Genomic DNA, 19652 nt, shown 5'->3' with positions numbered 1-19652 from the left:
TCCTCAACTTCGTCTGCGTTACTCTCTTCTGTCAGCTTAACCTGCTCACCTCGGTGTGGACAGTCCTTGGCCCAGTGAAATGTGGGTTGACAGACAGCACACTTTGATCTGCAGCCAAACCTGTCCAATGGATTTGTGCCAGGCAATGGTGTTTTGTGATCTTTTTGTGGGCCCGACTTGCCCCTTTGTCATCTCTGTTCAGTGATATATGCAGTTTCTTGGTTTATCCCCATGCAGGATGTAGAAACTTTTCCTCCAAATATCCTCTTTAATGCCGACTTCATTGATGTAAATGTCAGAACCCGTGGATAAAGACCCGTGCATGCTGTCAGAGCTAGCTGTCGATCTTTCATGTCCAGGCATGCAGTGTCCAGCAGTTTAAAAGCTTGCACCAGAGTCTTTATCCAGGTCATCTACCGGTATTTCCATCTCTGTCTCCCGCGCTCTCCCTGACAGTTCTTTTCCAACTCTGTAACTCTGGTCCAAATAGCGACTTCATTCTTCCAGCTTTCAAACGACTTCCCTTCGTCGAAGCTCGGCAGGACTCTGTAGTTGCTAACCATCCTCTGCCATGTTAAACTAAAATGAAAACGACTTCATCTGGTAGATAGCAACACTTTTACTTCAGTCCGCCAAAAGCACACCACAACCACCGAGAGCTTCCGTAAAGAACCGCATACCCTTACATTCACTACTTCCTCTTTTGGGTTTTTCACAATAAGAGTACCCAAGAGAACATAATTAATTGAGACTTAACAGGTTCAATCAGCCCACCTGCTTTAGTGAGCTGCACAGAGTCACATTCAACACAAACCACAGCCAGATGTTAGTGACTGAGTCAAGTGGTGAACATCTGTTAACTCCTGGTTTCAGGTTCAGACAGAGGAGGATGATCAGTGACCAGATGTACAAACACTTTCACTCTTGTTCTCTTTTCCTCTTTCACTTCAAGTCAAAAGCTGATGTTGGATTTTAAGGAAGTTCTGCTGTAAACAACCAAACCAACAACCTGCAGCAGGTGATGAACCAAGTGTTAGGAAGCTACATTTCTACCAACATGTTGGTCATATAGGACCCTCACTGCAGCTACTGGACACAAGTTCACCTTGTCAACACTTCACTTCCAAAGCCTTTATTTTCCTTCACAGTATCAAATTATGACCAGAAACAATCACTGTATATAATTAGAGACAGAGGATGGTTCTAGTTTTTAGTTCAAGTTTCTGGTTAAGAAAGAAACAAATGAAATGATCAGGAACTAAAATCTTCTGTGAATCTTTGAGTCTTGATGTTGTTTGTTATGTGATTCATGTGACTCTGCTGCTGTAAAACTGCTGCTGTGTTAATAAAGCTCTGAGGCTCTTGTGGCTTAAATCACTGTTACAAAAACAAACAGAAAAATCCTGACGACACAAACCTGCCTCTCAGGACTTAGAGACATTTTCAACTCAGATTCTTCATCACAGTTTGGTTTGTGTTCAGTCTGAATAAAAATATATAAAATATAATATACATGAATAAATATACAACGAAGACAAAACTCACCATTAATATGAACATAGGTCTCAGCATGAATCTGATGTTTGATCTCCTCCTGTGTGGCTACACAGCGATAGTGGTCAGTCTTGGTCACAGTAGTTTGGAGGATAATGTCGTAGCTGCCTCCTCTTTCAGAGACCTGTGGTTCTTTAGCAGGGAGGATGTTTCCAGCTCCGTCCTGCCACCGTACTTCAGGTTTGGGAGAAGCACCATGAACTTCACACTGCAGCAGCGCCCAGTCAGTAGTTTCATCAAGTATTGTGACAGATGGTTTTGGAGCTGCACCTGTGAACATTAACAATAACATATGAAGAACATTTACAGGGTTCGACACACAGACGGTGACAAATCAAAACAAACAGGACGACAGTGTCTCCATCCACAGACCTCGAGGAGTCACTGATGGTTTGATGACTATGAAAATAATGTGAATAATGAACTTTGACCTTCACAGTCAACAGATCTCAACCCAGCTGAACATCATCCATCCAAACACCATCATCTAAACACCACATGAGGGAATATCTTCGGGAAGAAGGTGATTATCCTTGTTACGTCTGGCTCAGAGACCGCAACAAAGTAGGGAGATTAACACTGGAGTGCTGCAATCATAAACTCATATTTATTAAATAAAGAACAAATAGTCAACGGAATAACAAGAATCAATGAGGTGTGGGAATCAGAATCATTGGTGTGTGATGGTGTATGAAAGGTGAGGGATGAGAGGTGCATGTTGTCAGTGTAAAGCAAAATAACCCAACGAAACAAAGGAGAGCATGTCGAGCTCGGTGGTGGGTGAGAAGACCACACGTGGCATCTAGACTGGAGGGCTTAAGTAGCTTCCAACACTGGCCAGGAGTTGGAAGTTACTGTGATGTGTCCTCAGCCCCGCCCAGCCAAGGACCTGCAAGACAAAACAATACACAGTACACTGGGCAAAAGCACTAGGGCCGTCACAATCCTCCAGTAGAGTTCAGAGACCTGAAGAATCACTGACAAGGAGAACTGAAGCTGATCTGGTGACGAGTGGTGACCAATACCTGACTAAGACACTTTATGTTGGTTTTTCCTTTAATTTGTTACATGAAAAGATCTTTTAGTTCAACTCTTCTCTGCTTGTATATGTGGAGTAAAGTGTTTAAGAGGAAACACAAAGATAAAGAGAGAAAACGAAAAATCACAGTATGAGCCTCAGTTTCTGATCACTTCCTGTTTGACAGAAATAGATCTTGAAATGAAATCATGTGATATTTGTTGTTTGAGATTTAAATATCTATTTCTGAAAAATTTAATTAATTTGAAAAATGTCATAAAATGTTTAACATTTAACTTCTTCAAAGTAAGTAGACTCCTGTCAGTGACATACTCAGTGTTCAGTTTATTAGGTACACCTGTACAATCTAATACAATCCAACACAACTGTTGTGTCATGAAGTCGACGTCTCTGATGTTGATAATGTTGAGTTTTCTGACTCAGTCATAGAGGTGTTCATTCAGTTCTATGTTTTAACATTGAGCTCAGAATCAGTGATGGTGTTGTACTGGACTGTGTTATATTCAGAGGTGTTCCTAATATTCTGACCCCCTGATGTTTGTAACCAGGGAGGACAGAACAATAGAAACACCTCTCAGTATAATGTGGTCCAGTACAACACCACCTTTAACTATGAGCTCAGTGATAAACACAGAAGTGAAGTTACACATTTCTGACAAAGTCAACACAAACTGAACATTAGAGACTTTGTAAAGGTGGAATTTATGGCAGAGCTGTTGTACTGAACTGCAGTAGATTGTACAGGTGTACCTAATAAAGTGGTCACTGAGGGTCTGATGCTGCCAGAATGGAAAACTGATCATCAGGTTTGTTGTGATTCTTCTTCTGTAGCAGCAACAGCAGCTGATCAGAGATTTAACTGGAGTGTGTTTTATTCAGTCAGAAGGAAGGAGAGCATTCTCATTTATTCTGATTTCAAACTGCACCTTTGTTCAGCTTTTATCATTTCAATTCATCCTCCACCCTAAAATCCACTGAGATTCATTTGAGCGACATGAAGATGAACTTTGGATCAAATATTTTCCACGAACCATATCAAGCTGGAACGAGACAAGAGGTGAATCTACATTTCCAAAGCTTCTTCTTCATGTGTCTGTAAAGGGACACTCCACTGATTTTACACATGAAGATCAGTTTACTGCTCATGAAGAGCACGACTCAGTCTGATGTCACAGTCTCATGGATTTATGATTATAATGTCGGCCATGTTGTGTTGTGTTGTGTCATGTTATTAAATGATACTTAATGTGAATCACACTAATGTCTTTAACATCCAGGACGTATTCAGCCAGAGCTCATTCACCTCTGTGATGATGATGATGATGATGATGATGATGATGATGGTGATGGTTGTTGTGGCTCTTCATCGTCTGACAACAAGTGGAGCTCACACACTACAACTCTGAGCTATAACAGTTCACATTAGAGTCAGCTCAGAGATTTTCTCCGTTATCTATTACACTTTAAACTCTGTTTTTGATTCTGAGTCAAACTAGTTTTGTCATTAGTCAGTGTAAATATTTCTAACAGCAGAGCTCTGTGGAGGAACTAGTTTGTGTGGTTTAACCTGTTTTAATCCAGTGGTGAATAAATCTGCTCTATGTAACCAGGTCAGTTATAACTAGTCAAAGCGAGTGTGAATTTACAAACAGCTGCTGCATCCAGCTGCAGGACTCTAATCTGAACAAGACGCCTCAAAGGGGATGAAAACAGGAAGAGTGCAGGCAGCCTGTGGACCAACACTACAGGCCTGGTTTGGTGTTTGTCCTCATCTCAGCTGGAAAGTAGCTACAGACTGTAGATAAAAGAGGCTCAGAGTCAGAGCTGAGCCTCCGTCTGAGCATGACAGTGAAGAAGAGGAGCTGAAACATCTGGCAACATCAAAACTTGGTTCTTTTATGTGACTGAGGAAAAAATTCAATGTTGAAAAAATCTGTGGGATTCGGCTCCAGAGTTGATGCCCAAGTATTTAACCTGATCATCTTCTCAGAGTCAAATATCATGTGTGAACATGTTAAAAAAGCCTGGTGATTGTAAGTGTTCAGCTCCTAAAGGAAGGAGAAGTGCGACTTCAGCAGACAGAGCTCAGACGTGTGTTTCAGTACTAAAAGGTTGATGTTGAACTCCACTTCTCAATGACACAGTTTCTGTCCTCAAACATTTTCTCTGACACAAACAGCAGGAAGGAAACAATCAGAGTGTAACTGTGGATCATGTACAGCTCATGTAACTGTCCTTCACAGCCGTACAGAGTCACATCACACACAGAGAAAACAATCAGTGACGCTGTTGCTCCTAAAAGGTGAATTCAGACTGAACACCGAGTTCATTTTTGACTCACTTCTGGACTGTTTTTACTCTCACTCTGTCTATAAACCAGACAGACATTGACACAGGAATACACACACACAAACGCAAACACAAATAAGAAGACACTCACCGCTCATATGCACAAAGGTCTCAGCCTGAATCTGATGGTTGATCTCCTCCTGTGTGGCTACACAGCGATAGTGGTCGGTCTTGGTCACAGTAGTTTGGAGGATAATGTCGTAGCGGCCTCCTCTTTCTGTGACCTTTGACTCCTCAGCATGAAGGATGTTTCCATCACTGTCCTGCCACTGTACTTTAGGTTTGGGTGAAGCCCCTCGAACAACACACTGCAGCAGCGCCCAGTCCTTTGTTTGATCAAGTGTTGTGATGGACGGCTCTGGAGCTGCTCCTGTGAACACATTACAAACAATATCTTATGTGAGACAATTACAAAATTAGAAATGTACCATTGTGATTTTTTGCACTCCAGTTCTCAGCTTCTATATTTGTTAAAACGATAAACAGAGGATCAGAGAGAAATAGAAAAGCACAATTAAAGCATGCACACACAGCCCAGCACTGTTTGACTGAGAATCATTATTCAAACATTTTTAACTCCCAGTAAGAGTCAGGAATAGTTTTCTGACTGTGGAAGACTCATGTTAACATTGAAGGAAATGAAATTTGTTGTTGTAGCTGAATATAAAACCTGTGTTATAAAATATGAAACATAGATTCTTCAAGGTTTTTCCATCCACTGTGTCATGAGGTCTTAATTATGTTTGTGAGAATTTCAGGTTATTTAATCAACCTGCCAGAATAGAAAATTATGACATTTATTTTAAATTCTTCGTTAGTGGTGAAGCTGGTGAAAGGTTCCTGTACAACATACTAATGTACATGGTAACTAAATATCACAAACCTCTCAGTCAAACACAGTTCACTTCATATATTATTCTAAATAAAACTAAACATTATAACCTTCATGAAAATTTGCGCAAAGCTACGACACGTTTACGTAGAATGACGAATGACTGACGTCACCAGGATCAGGACTCACCTGGTTTTTCTCCTCTTCTGTCTTTTAACCTTTTATAGCGCGGAGGTTGCATACGACCCCAGATTCACATGTAAAACTGATCCAATAAATATACTGAATATTTTCATTTTGACCACAAATGTTAACACACACACGTTACACCTCATTTGAAAGTTCAGATGTTCGTTTTTTCAACGAATTTAAGAGTTTTTAGAAATTATTTACGACATTAAAACAGTAGCGTCTCACTTTACGGCAGTAAACAGTTAAATATTAGCTTGCTAACCTGTCTCGCTGCAGTTAAAAGCCGTTTATACGTCGAAAAACAGACATTTAAAGACAAACTGGGCTCGTTTTAAAGAACAAAAACTCACTGATTAAATTCAGCTCGTTTAAATTCAAGCGGAGTAAAAATAACCACAACAAAGAGGATTAATTCCCTCGTAAAGTTTTAACGCTGCTCATCAAACTTTCAAATCAGCGACATCTCGGTCAATTTTTAAGCGTCAGCAAAATATTTGACCAATAATGTTCAGTATCTCTGAAATCAGGAAACGCCCAGGAACAAAACAAACCAATCAGCATCTTTCTACGACCTAAAGTGACGAAATTAACGAACCTTTAACTCCAGCAGCCAATCAGAGGAGCGCATGTTTGTGCGGGCTCCAAGTGACTTTGATTGACAGCCAGTTTCATCCAATAGGAGTCAGCGCCGTGAAAACACCCTGAGTTTGTAGCCGGTAAAATTACCTGCCTGACCATATATGGAAGTGAATGTAGCTGGACTCTGTGGTGGAGGGACACCCACATAACAGAGAAACTTTATTATCAGTCTAAAGAGACACGATTCAAGGATAATAAATATGTAAATCTTTATCTAAATATTAACCACAGCTTCTTTTAGTCAACTTTAACATTTATGGACATTTTTCAGAGTCATAACAAACATTTATCTTCATTATTTGGAAACTTTGGAGAAGTTTTATAAAACTCTGTGGTCACCTGGTGGAGATGCTCTGTACTGCACTTCCTGAAATATCTCAGAGACACTTCTGTCTGTCAACATGAAATCTGGTACAGATATTGTGGACAAGTTGTTGAAGAGATCCTGTGAATTTCAGCCTGATAGCTCTTATTGTGACTGATTTATTGTGTTTGAAACACGAGGTGAAAGGAAAAGAGGGAGAGTGCTTCTATATTTTCCTGTTTAATCCTTCATCAGTTGAACTGTCTCAGAGCTGTAAGTGAGATCAACACAGCTGATCAAACCTCTGAGAGTTTGCTTTACAGTGAAGCTGTGGAAATGTGTCACTTCCTCATGGTCTTTGTATTATACACAGTTTAAAATGGGAAGATGTTGAGAGAGAAATGCACATAATTAAAATGGCCCCTAACAGGTTAAGATAGGATCTAAAAGACAAAAGAAAACAGAACGATGTTAGTGACGGAGTCATCAACCTGGCAGACAGGTAATTCTGGGAAAACAAAGGATCAGATTTCACAAACGATCTTAAGATGGCAGCACATTTACAGATGAGACAGGTTTGGACAGTTTACAGTCAGAGTCAGAAACAGTCACGTCTGTTATAAGCAGCCATCTTTTGAACTGTTTCACGGAGGAACTCACCAACAACAAGCACAATGTGGGATCGTCTGATTGGCTGATGAAATGGAAAATCGCAGGTGTAGTTTCCACTGTCAGTCACCTTTGTATCTCTGATAACTATGGAGGCGTTACCCTGCTCCAGGTGCTGTGGAAAATGAAAGACTCGTCCTTTGAAGTGGTCGTCTTGACCTGAACGTTTCTCATCGTAAATGCTGCCCCTGTCGTACAGGAACACCTCCGTCTGACCGTCCTTCTTCCAGTCAAACAGCTCTCGCTTGACGCTCGTGGAGCTGAGGGAACACAGTAAAACGGCATCGTTCCCTTCTTTCACCACCATGTTGATGACAGCTGGAGCTGGAAGACAGAACAAGCATCAATCAGTGTGACCACAAGCAGAACAATCAGGTTGAAGAGAAGGTCAGATAACACATGTACATGTGTCTCCACAGTCGCTCTGAAACACCAGTTTATCAGCAGTTTAGGGAGCAGTCACATTTCTCCTGCTCCATATTCATTTCTGCTCATGGACGTAGTTTAAGTTCATTTAAGTGCATTAAAGTGAATCAGGTTAAATAGTTTTTGTTGTTTGATTTTGAATTTTGCAATTTCTCTTTCTCCAGGTCAACTGATCATCTAACACCAGGAAAAGTGACACAGTTTTATTCATTTTACATCTGGATTTGATGGATTGGATTCAACAACACAACTATTTGTTCAGAAAAAGCTTCAGGAAGCAGCTGCACAGGTTTTATATTTCATCAGAGAAAAAGGTCAAAAGTGACACAATCAGTGAAAGTGTCAGTCAGGATCGAAAGGAGGAAGAGTTCATCAGAAACTGAAGTGACAACGTCTACGATCCACCTTCTGATTCAGACCGATGAGGACAGACTGAACAACACAAACACATCTCTGTACAATGTGAAGTAGTTCAACAGCACCACAAACTACGTCCTCCACAACCATCACACAGTTGAATCAGCTGTTTAACACAGTTTCAACACAAACTGAACATTATAACCTTCATGAAGGAGGATTTACTGCAGGACTGTTGTATTAGACTGTATTAGCTTTAGTTAGGTGTTCCTAATAAACTGACAACTGAGTGTTTGATTAATTCATGCTGCTTTAACATCACTGCTCTGATACAGATACAATAATCTGACAGATCTCATCATTTATAAAACAACGTGTCTCCTCAGACACAGAAGTAGAACCACACCAACAGGTTTCACTGCTCGACTGAACAAACACAATAAACACTGTGGCAGTGAAAGAAGAAGAAACATAAACAGGTTGAAACTTGACTTTCTCTTGTTCTTATATAAATTTGATCACATGACCTAAATATTCATACAGAGCTCTGGCTGTGTCAGAATATGTGCATGAATATAAATGTGCAGAACAGAAGTAAACAACATGAAGAGTGTGTGTGGTTTTATTTCACTGTGGTTACTACACTTTAGTTCATTCAGAACAAGCTTCAGGAAGCAGCTGCACAGGTTTTATATTTCATCAGAGAAAAGAGTCAAACGTCACACAATCAGCTCTCAGTCAGGTCTGAGAGGAAGAAGATGGAGGATGAAGACGCCGCCCTGATCTCACACACACACACACACACACACTCACACACACACACACTCACACACACTCACTCACACACACTCACACACACACACTCACACACACACACACACACACACACTCTCACACACACACACACACACCTGCAGTTGCTGAATCACCGTGTAAAGTCTCAAACCTCCTCTACACCTGAGCAGCTCTGTTCTACTGATGCTGACCTGCAGGATGTTGTCATGAAATGACGTCACCTCATCTTTTAATATTGATCAGTATTAATTATTAGGACACATATTACGTCACAGTGTAACAGAGGCTTTAGTTTCTCACCGTGTTGATCAGCAAACGTTGTTCCAGACCGAGTCAGGACGCAGAGACACAGGAGAGGAAGAAGCTCCATCGTTGTCGGCGTCACCTGAACATGAACCATCACAACATCACTGTAACATCTGGATGACGAAGCTGCAGCCGCTCCTCGCACCCTGATTGGCTCATCACACACACTTTCGCTCTGTCGGCTTCCGCAAGCTGCAGCAACACTTCCGGCACACGTCCTTCACAATAAAAGCGTCTCCTCCACACACATGAACTATGACTCATGAACTGTGATGGACTGATGGTGAAGGTGAAGATCACAGAACTGCAACACACACGGTTTAACTCCAGGGGAGGACCTGTGCTGCATGTCATACCCCTCTACCTCTCAGCTTGTTTTCTACCTGTTTCTAAACTGTTTCAACTGATAAACAACAAACAACCAAAACAGTCACAACACAGTTTGATGTTTTTACTGTTTTATTCATTAGAAATGATCAAAGCTCTGCAGGAAATTACATGACTCCCTGCAACTGCATCATCAGTTATTAGAGCTGCAGCTATTGGTCAATTAATCAGTCAGTCTATCAACAGAAAAGTATTTTGATAATCAATTCAATCATTTTAGTCAGTTTGAAGTAAAAACATAAAATCTTTGATGTTTCATCTCCTCAAATGTGATAATTTGCTGCTTTTCTTTGTCTCATATTAAATTGATTCTCTTTGGATTTTTACTTGGACAAAACAAAACATTATGACGTCACCTCGGACTCTGGAGAATTTTTTTTTACTGTTCTTTACAGTGTTTTATAGACTAAAATGATTTATTGATTACTGGAGAAAATAAATAGCAGATTAATCAATAATAAAAATGATTGTTAGTTGAAGCACAATTCAAACATCAGTCAACAACAGTGAACAGCTCAGACTGTAACTGTACCTGACAGACTCTGGTTCAGCACCTTAAAAAATAAAAGCAGCAACATGATCGTCACAAAATAATAAACAACACAGATTTCAAAATAAAACATAAGTCACATTGTGTTTCACCTCAACTACAAAATGTTCACATTCATTTGCAGCAGAACAGCAGGTTTTACTTCAGTGAAGTCTGAAGTTCGTGTTGATGCCCACGTCAGGTGTTTCAGCTTTTTATTCTAAGTTTTAAATTTCAAGTGTGACCAGACTCTTCTGGTCTGAGCTCCTGAGCTTCCAACACTTTAAAACTCAGCATGAAAAATCAGTTTCATGATTCAAGTTGGTTCTTAAAACTCACTTTTATCAGAAGGTCAATCAGGTCCCTTTTTAACTCGGTCCATTTAAATTCTGTTGTGTTACTGTTATTATTTTATTTTCATGACTTCATTACAAACAGAAATCTGACGTTTCTGTTTGGTTCATGTATTAATGTGAGGAAGGCTCCAGCCTCCTCATCATCGCTCCTGGACTCATGCAGTTATCTCACCGTCCATGATGATGAGAAGTAAAACTGATTTGAGGACAGGTTAAAAACAACTAGTCAAAATCAGGGAAAGATTGTGGTCGTGTTAATGTTTCCATCTGAATCAGAAAGAGCTTCAGGACCATTCACCACCTCAACAACCTCACTTCTCACCTTAGTACCATCACAACTTTCTGCTGAAGCACAACCCTGATCCTGACCTGAACCTGAAACTAACTGGACCTTTAAAACCAGGTCTTCACTCAAACTGCCTGAAGTAAGTGGCGACCAACCAACGTGTCTCAGACACACAACAGACACACAACAACACACACACTTCAGCAGCCAACTGCACAGGTAAAGGCAGGTGAGGGTCCTGATCAGGCTGCTACACTAAATGGTTGGGGTCTTCATGGGGGACTCTTGTCTGTGGTCCACCTGCAGGAGGGAAAACAAAATGATATTCAAGAAAATCACAACTGAGCTGATCTGAGCCTGAGAGTAAACAACAACAGAACGCTGCTCGTCTGAGACGATGAACACACCTGTCAGACTCTGAACATCACAGACAGATAAACACTTTGTTGTTCTGTTGTCTTTTCATTATTATTACCTTGACTACAATCAATGCAGCCCTTGGCTATGAGCACAGCTAGAAGAGCACCAACAGGTAAAAGAGTCCCGACAAATGTAATAGCAATCCATCCAATGGGGAACCCTGAAACAGAAAACACAGAAAGTTAGTGTAAGACTCAGAGTGTAACATCACATCATCTTAGAGACATTTTCAACTCAGATTCTTCATCCTAGTTTGGTTTGTATTCATTTTGAAGACGTGGAAACATTTTTGAAAACTAACAACGAATGTACAATTGAAATAATTTGACTATAAAAACAGAAACAAGAAGAAACTCACCATGTACAGGAACATAGGTCTCAGCATAAATCTGATGGTTGATTTCCTCCTGTGTGGCTACACAGCGATAGTGGTCGGTCTTGGTCACAGTAGTTTGGAGGATAATGTCGTAGCTGCCTCCTCTTTCAGAGACCTGTGGTTCTTTAGCAGGGAGGATGTTTCCAGCTCTGTCCTGCCACTGTACTTTAGGTTTGGGTGAAGCACCATGAACTTCACACTGCAGCTGCACCCTGTCCTCTCTTTCACCAAGTATCATAATGGATGGTTTTGAAACAGCACCTGTGAACATAACAATAACTTATTAAGAATGTGAACAGGACCTTTTTGTTCATCCTTCCCTGTTGTATATGCGGAGTAAAGTGTGTTTAATGTGAAGAACTCATAACAGAGAGAAACTGTGTGTGAGTGAGTAAAATGCTTTTGAGTTCTAACAAAAATTCACTAACTACTGACAACTGCAAACACTATTTGACTCATGCAATGACAGTAGAACATATACAGTGAACAAATTTGATTTTCTGATCAGTTTCCTGTGCAACAAAAATCCCCTTGATTTGAAATCACATAACATTTGTTGTTAAGACATTAAGATGTAAACACCATTTCTAGTCCACTTAAGTTTAAATAAATAATATCTTTAAATATGAACTATAAGGTCAAAACTATCTACATAGACCCATTATATTATCAGAGCTCAGCTGTGTCAGTGACACACTCAGTGTTCAGTTTATTAGGTACACCTGTACAATCTAATACAATCCAACACAACTGTTGTGTCATGAAGTCGACGTCTCTGATGCTGATAATGTTGAGTTTTCTGACTCAGTCATAGAGGTGTTCATTCAGTTCTATGTTTTAACACTGAGCTCAGAGTCAGTGATGGTGTTGTACTGGACTGTGTTATATTCAGAGGTGTTCCTAATATTCTGACCCCCTGATGTTTGTAACCAGGGAGGACAGAACAATAGAAACACCTCTCAGTATAATGTGGTCCAGTACAACACCACCTTTAACTATGAGCTCAGTGATAAACACAGAAGTGAATTTACACATTTCTGACAAAGTCAACACAAACTGAACATTAGAGACTTTGTAAAGGTGGAATTTATGGCAGAGCTGTTGTACTGAACTGCAGTAGATTGTACAGGTGTACCTAATAAAGTGGTCACTGAGGGTCTGATGCTGCCAGAATGGAAAACTGATCATCAGGTTTGTTGTGATTCTTCTTCTGTAGCAGCAACAGCAGCTGATCAGAGATTTAACTGGAGTGTGTTTTATTCAGTCAGAAGGAAGGAGAGCATTCTCATTTACTCTGATTTCAAACTGCACCTTTGTTCAGCTTTTATCATTTCAATTCATCCTCCACCCTAAAATCCACTGAGATTCATTTGAGCAACATGAAGATGAACTTTGGATCAAATATTTTCCACAGACCAAATCAAGCTGGAACGAGACAAGAGGTGAAAATGAAAATGAAAATATCACTGACTGTTCATAAGAACGTAGATCTCAGCATGAATCTGATGGTTGATCTCCTCCTGTGTGGCTACACAGCGATAGTGGTCGGTCTTGGTCACAGTAGTTTGGAGGATAACGTCTCCTCTTTCAGAGACCTGTGGTTCTTTAGCAGGGAGGATGTTTCCAGCTCCGTCCTGCCACTGTACTTTAGGTTTTGGTGAAGCACCATGAACAACACACTGCAGCTGAACCCCGTCCTGTGTTTCACCAAGTATCTTGATTGACAGCTCTGGAGCTGCTCCTGTGAACATAAAGAATAATTATTGTTGATGAGGTAAGGATTCAGGCTGGCTCGTTTAGGGTTATACAGCAGACAAGATGCGGTGTCGGTCAGGACACAGGAATCAGGACACGATGTGACTTCTTCTGCAGCAGGTCAGATGACTGCAGTGATTTATTGTGCACTCAGTGTTGTCACAGTTCTGAAAATAATAATAATAAATCACATTGTCACCACAATCTCCATAATAAAGGTGTTTACACAAGCAGAAAAATATACGTCTCTCCTTTACATGTGCAAAAATAATAATGGCATAAACAAACCAACAGAAACACATGTTAGCCATACTCACAGGTTAGCTGGTCCACAGCTCCATCTACTGGCTACACCGGGTACTGAGTAAACAACAGCACATGTCGGCCCCCAGCTGATTAACTAACGACCCGAACTACATCAAGTTACCGTCCGTCAGCAAAACAGTCGCAAACATCAGGTTCACGTTATATTCATACACGATGCTAAACAGCGGACACGAGAGTTAGCTAAGCGCCGCAACAACCACAATAAAGGAACAATCTCACTTCCTGCATCCGCTTCACGCTCGGAGCGGCACAGTAACAAACTCTCCAACAAAAAACATCCGCGGTTACAGGCGAAATACACTGAAAGTCCCCACAGGTGCATCAAGGTGTCAAGAGGAGGAAAGTCTGTCGGCTCACTGCGCCACTGGGGTGATTGCGTCACTTCCCTAAACACACCTTCAAAATAAGAGCCTTTGATACACTTATGAGGAAGATTTACAGAATTAGTATTTCTTTTATTTATTTTTTTTACTTTATTTTATCATGTTTTTTTGTACAAAACATGGGCAGCATCGGTGTAATGAACAAAAGTAGGTATGAGTACAATATGATGTGGCTAAGTAACACAAATGCTAGCCATGCAGCGCCCTTATAGACACAAAAGAAACAAAAAAAGAGAGAAGAACAACAGTATATGTACACATGTGTCTGTGCACCTGATCTCACGAGTATACATGTTCACCTACACCCATATGTCTAAATAATCATACACATTCATACACAGTTGCACACACACACATGAACACTCACAGGAACAAAACATGAGAGAACAGTGGGGTTGCGAGTAGGTCGTATGTCAAACATTACAGCAGTATAGTTGCAATATTATTTTTCTTAAAACCAGAACAAATAAAGCATTAAGGTTGGTTATCACCTCTTCCTGTAATGTAAGTGCTCCATTTTCCCCAGAGGGCATCACCTTTGTCCCTTTGTAATCTGAGACTATACGTCAGTAGTTCCACTGTTTGGATGTCCTTCATTATGGCTCCCGCTGATTAACCGTGGGAGGTTCAGTGTTGAGCCATCTTCTTGTTATGGCTTTTTTGCTGGCAGCCATGAAGATTTTTTTTTGTTGATACTTTTTATTTAGTTCTTTTCAGTTTAGGGGGAAACAGGTTGACAACAAACTGTCAAAAACGTAAAACAAAACAACATACAGGCAAGAACATGGGGGCTCCTCTGTCAATCTTGTATTTAATGTCCAGTGTCTTTACTAACACTAACACTAACGTGTAGCGTCCTCAATTGTTTTGGTGAAAGCAGTCCATTTCTCCCATTTCCTGGGAAAGATCTCTCCTCTAGATCTGAGAGAGAAAGTTCTCTTTTCCATTAACCATATTTCCTTCACTCTGTCCATCCAGCACTTTGTTATAGCTTTTTTACAAGCCATCAACAGTATTTTACACAGGTACCAGTCTCTTTTAATAATCACATTCTCATTGAAGACTCAAAAATAAAGGACCCTCACATTGTTAGGAATTGTGTATCCCAGAATCTCCCCCACAGTTGTACATACATTACTCCAAAAAGTTTTAATTTTTGGGCATAGCCAAAATATATGGGAATGATCTGCGTTCATGTTTCCGCACTGCCTCCAGCTCTGTTCTTGTGATGGAGAGAATTTGCTTTTTAGAAGAGGTGTAATGAAGTGGCACATACACATTGACCAAAGTAACTAGATTACTGTCCAATTTACCTCTTACTATTACATGTCTCCCTTCTTTGTCGTTTATTTCTTTAATGATTTCAAAACTGACGCAATTGGAGATTAATATAGCAACTCCTCTCTTTGGACCTTTTTTAAATGAGCTAAAGAAGACATTTTTAAATCCAAATTTCTTCAGTTTATCGTGTTCTTGCTGAGGTAGATGCGTTTCTTGTAAATATATCACTTGGATTCTTTCTTTCCTCAATTTAGCCATTACTCTACCTCTTTTAATTGGATTATTTAAGCCGTTCACATTTAAGGGCGCTATTCTCACACTGTTACTCTGCATCCTTTATAAAAGTGAAGACATAAAGCATCGGCGGCCCCACTAACATTCCGTCCTCCAGCAGTCTGATCCCGTCGGTGGGTCTGGGGAAAGTCCTCCTGGATGAAGAGGAGCCTGGCTGAGGAATGACCAGACCCACCGTGAGGGTGTTGGTCCTAAAGGACTCCAACGTGGAAACCTTGAAAAAATACGCGGCCCAGACCCCGACAGTCACTTTGGTTTTAGCACAGGAACAGCGGGGTAATTATTATTCATCCGACTAGAAACACAGGCTGTATCTGAACAGTCCTACCGGTTTGTTTATTTCTCCGCTCTTGATCAAAAAGTCTTCGGAACTGCTGCAGCTTTTCCTCGGCGCGTCCCGCTGCTGAGGAGCGGCTCCTCCGGGGACCCCCCCCCCCCCCCGCTCCTCCGGGGACCCCCCCCCCGCTGCGGCTCCTCCGGGACCCCCCCCCCCCGCGCTGCGGCTCCTCCGGGACCCCCCCCCCCCGCTGCTGAAGAGCGGCTCCTCCGGAGACCCCCCCCCGCGCTGCGGCTCCTCCGGAGACCCCCCCCCCGCGCTGCGGCTCCTCCGGGACCCCCCCCGCGGTCGCCGGTGTCTTCTCTGCGAGTCCCTCCAGCTCCTCCTTCACCTCCCCGGCGCTGCTGCCGGGATCCCGGCGGATCCTCCTCCCGGAGAAAGGCGTCTGGAACCGGACGACTTTCTCCTCCAGGATCCTTTTCTGCTCCTTTCTCTCCTGAACGACCTCTGTCTGAGGTCATGGCCGAGTGACAGGACTTTGTTTCCCAGCTGTCTTTTCTTACTCCGTGCCTCTCGGGACTTTCTCCGTGGCCGTGAACGGCGGAAGGTTCACGGTGGTGGGTCCGGGCCGAGCTCCGCCTGCAGCTGCTGTGTGGACCCGGAGTTACAGTCCGGCAGGTGCAGACCCGCCTCCTCTCCCTCTGTAACTGCGTGGACACGGAGGTTATTCCTCCGTGGTCTGACTCCAGGTCGGCCACCTTGTCCTGAGGAGCTGTTTGTCGTCAGTGAGGGGCCAGAGCCTCGGGGGCTTCCCGGGCCCGGTGCTCCAGCTTCCGCCCTCGGCCTGAGGTCCCGCCGCTGCGGACGCTTCAGTAAAAGTTTATATCTGGTTTGAAATCGTCCAAGTCTTTTTTCACGTCGCGCCTCAGTGTTTCGCCAAATGAGCGAAGGGCATCTTTTATTTCTGCGTTAAGTTCCCGCTTCTCTTTGCTGACAGTTTCCAGCTCCGAGCCCGTGTCCGCTTCTCGTTCCGCGGGCTGTGTTGTTTCCACGCCGCCGTCTTCATCTGTTTCGTGGCTCGATAGCGGCTCCTCCATTTCTGTCGCCGTGTCTCCAGCCGGACTGAGCCGGACTGAGCCGGTGTGAATGTCAGCCGCAGCTGTTCAGTTTTCACCCTCAACTCTCGGAGCTCCGGTGCAGCCTCCATGTCCGACCCGGAACACCATGAAGATTTTCAGGAGCTATCTGTCTTTTTTTGGTAATTCTGTGTCCATAATTAAAATTATGCTGCAAGACTTGACTGATAATACTTTGAAGGATTTAAGCGTGGGACAGCTCCAAGATATGAGTGTGATCTGCTGTACTGTGTCCACACCCTCTCCGGCATGTTGGTTGTAGTCCTGTCTCTTTAGACTTCTGCTTTGGTGTTATGAAGAATCAGATGCAGTTTTCCAGGAAGAATCTCTCCACAGTTGTGAGGCTGTAGTAGTGATTTGTGTGTTAATTTCATTTGTCCAGTCTTCAGAAGTGATTACGATTCCCAGCTCTTTTTCCCATTTCGCCTTAATATAGTTTGTTGAATGACCTCTTAATTCAGCTACATGTCTATATAGTTCACCAGTGATCTTTCTGGACAGTTTTGTGTTATAGGCTTTGATAAACATTTTGGTAATACCTGATATATTTTCCTGTACAAGTCCTTTAATGCTCTTATCAAAGCAGTGCCGGAGTTGGAGGTACCTCTAGAAATCCTGCCGAGCAAGGCCGTATTTATCAGATATGGTGTTGAAGTCTATAAATTCCTGGTTTTCAATGAATAGACCTAATGTTGAGAGTCCTTTTCTCGTCCATAGAGTGAAGCCCCCGTCATTCATTTTATCAACGTTAAGGGAGTAGCCTGACAGGTGTCCATACACCTGCAGGGAATCCATTAATCTTGGGATTCCTAACTCTGGGTTTTTTAGGCTGACCAACACATCATCCGCATAAAGACATATTTTGTATTCTGTACCTTTTATTGTGATGCCCTCAAGGTCAGGATTCTGTCTCACAGCCTGAGCGAGAGGTTCAATGAGAAGGTTAAAGAGCACTGGGCTGGCTGGGCAGCCTGGTGACAGCCGCGCTGCAGGTGGATAGTTTTTGAAAGGCCTCCGTTTACCTTAATTCTGGCTACGGGGGACGTATGTAGTGTTTTGATGCCTTTAATGAACTTCTCATGGAAGCCACATTTTTCCATAGCTGCATAAAGAAATTCCCACCCCACCGAATCAAATGCCTTTTCCGCATCCATACGAAGTAGAACAGCTCCAATTTTTTCATTGTTTATGTGTTCAGTGGTGTGGAGGGATCTCCTTATGTTGACCTGTGTTTGTCTACATTTAATAAATCCAGTTTGATCTTCGTCAATCAAAAAAAGGGATCACTTTTTGATCATTCTTTTAGTTAAAATAGTTGCATATAATTTATAATCTTGATTTAAGACACTGACAGGTCTGTAAGAGCCACATTCTTTCGGGCCCTTGTCCTCTTTTGGAATCACCGAGATGGTAGCCTCCCTCCAAGACGGGGGGATGACTCCCTCCCTCAGGGTGTAATTGAAGCTTCTATGTAGTATTGGTATTAATTGCTCCCTCAGTGATTTATACCATTCCCCTGGAAATCCATCTGTCCCCGGAGACTTCAGGGAGGAGATCGCCTTGTCGTTTTCTTCAGCTGATATTTCTTTTGTTAATGTTTCATTTTGCAATTTGCAGATCCAATTGGCTCAGGAACTCTTCTACTTTAGCAGGTTCGAACGATGTGGGTTGGGTATACAGGGTCTGGTAAAATTTCTCGAATGCTTTCTGTATTTCCTCTAGTTTATATGTGACTGTTTTAGTGGCAGGATCCCTAATCTTAAAGACTGTATTTTCTGATTGCTGTTTTCGCAGCCTCCAGGCTTTTTCTTGTTTCTGCAGGTTTAACAGTTTTTGAGTTTTCTTTTTTTTTTTTTATGAATGCAGATTCTGAAATAATTTCCCCTGCAGGTCTGCTTTGGCAGCATCCCACAACATCACTGGGTTCACATTACCGTCATCATCGTCTTCCAAATATGTTTTTAATTCTTTCTTTATTTTCCCTTGAAACTCAGGGCTGTTTAACATGCTTACATTTAATCTCCATGTTGTCACTTTGGGTCTAGTATCTAGATGCAACTTCAAGTGGACACTAGAGTGATCTGATATATCTCTCTGGTTTATCTCACATTGCTTTAGCCTGTGTCTCTCTGAGTTATGCATAAGTAGATAGTCAGTTTTTGAATGTGCATTGTGACGGTTTGAGTAGAAAGTAAACTGCCTATCTTGATGGTGGAAATCCCTCCAGTCGTCTATCAAACCCAGGTCTTGAATTCTCCTTTTAATCCATCTTTCAGTGGGAGTGATTTTCCTTTTTCGATTAGTTGTGTCCAACTTTGGGTTCAAAATCACGTTAAGGTTTCCTGCACAGATCAAGACTCCGGTAGATTGAAACCCTATTAAA

At 41.9% G+C, this 19652-nt stretch overlaps 1 protein-coding gene across 2 annotated transcripts in view; it reads right to left on the bottom strand.

The window, feature by feature from the left end:
- The window catches only part of LOC139630816 (hemicentin-1-like), a 104052-nt gene that overhangs the window by 30258 nt on the left and 54142 nt on the right, over positions 1-19652 (bottom strand). For both annotated transcript variants that reach the window (XM_071494559.1, XM_071494560.1), the window contains 4 exons: positions 13288-13557; positions 11799-12077; positions 5034-5312; positions 1546-1824 (listed from right to left, as the gene is read on the bottom strand). In XM_071494559.1, coding sequence (XP_071350660.1) covers positions 1546-1824; positions 5034-5312; positions 11799-12077; positions 13288-13557 — 1107 coding nt within the window. The remainder of the gene's footprint in view (positions 1-1545; positions 1825-5033; positions 5313-11798; positions 12078-13287; positions 13558-19652) is intronic.

The sequence above is a fragment of the Trachinotus anak genome, unplaced genomic scaffold (assembly GCF_046630095.1).
Source record: "Trachinotus anak isolate AG129_WGS33_773 ecotype Australia unplaced genomic scaffold, CSIRO_AGI_Tana_v1 ptg000013l, whole genome shotgun sequence".
Lineage (NCBI taxonomy): Eukaryota > Metazoa > Chordata > Actinopteri > Carangiformes > Carangidae > Trachinotus > Trachinotus anak.
Note: the sequence above shows the minus strand (reverse complement) of the source record. Positions and strands in the feature narration are given on the sequence as shown.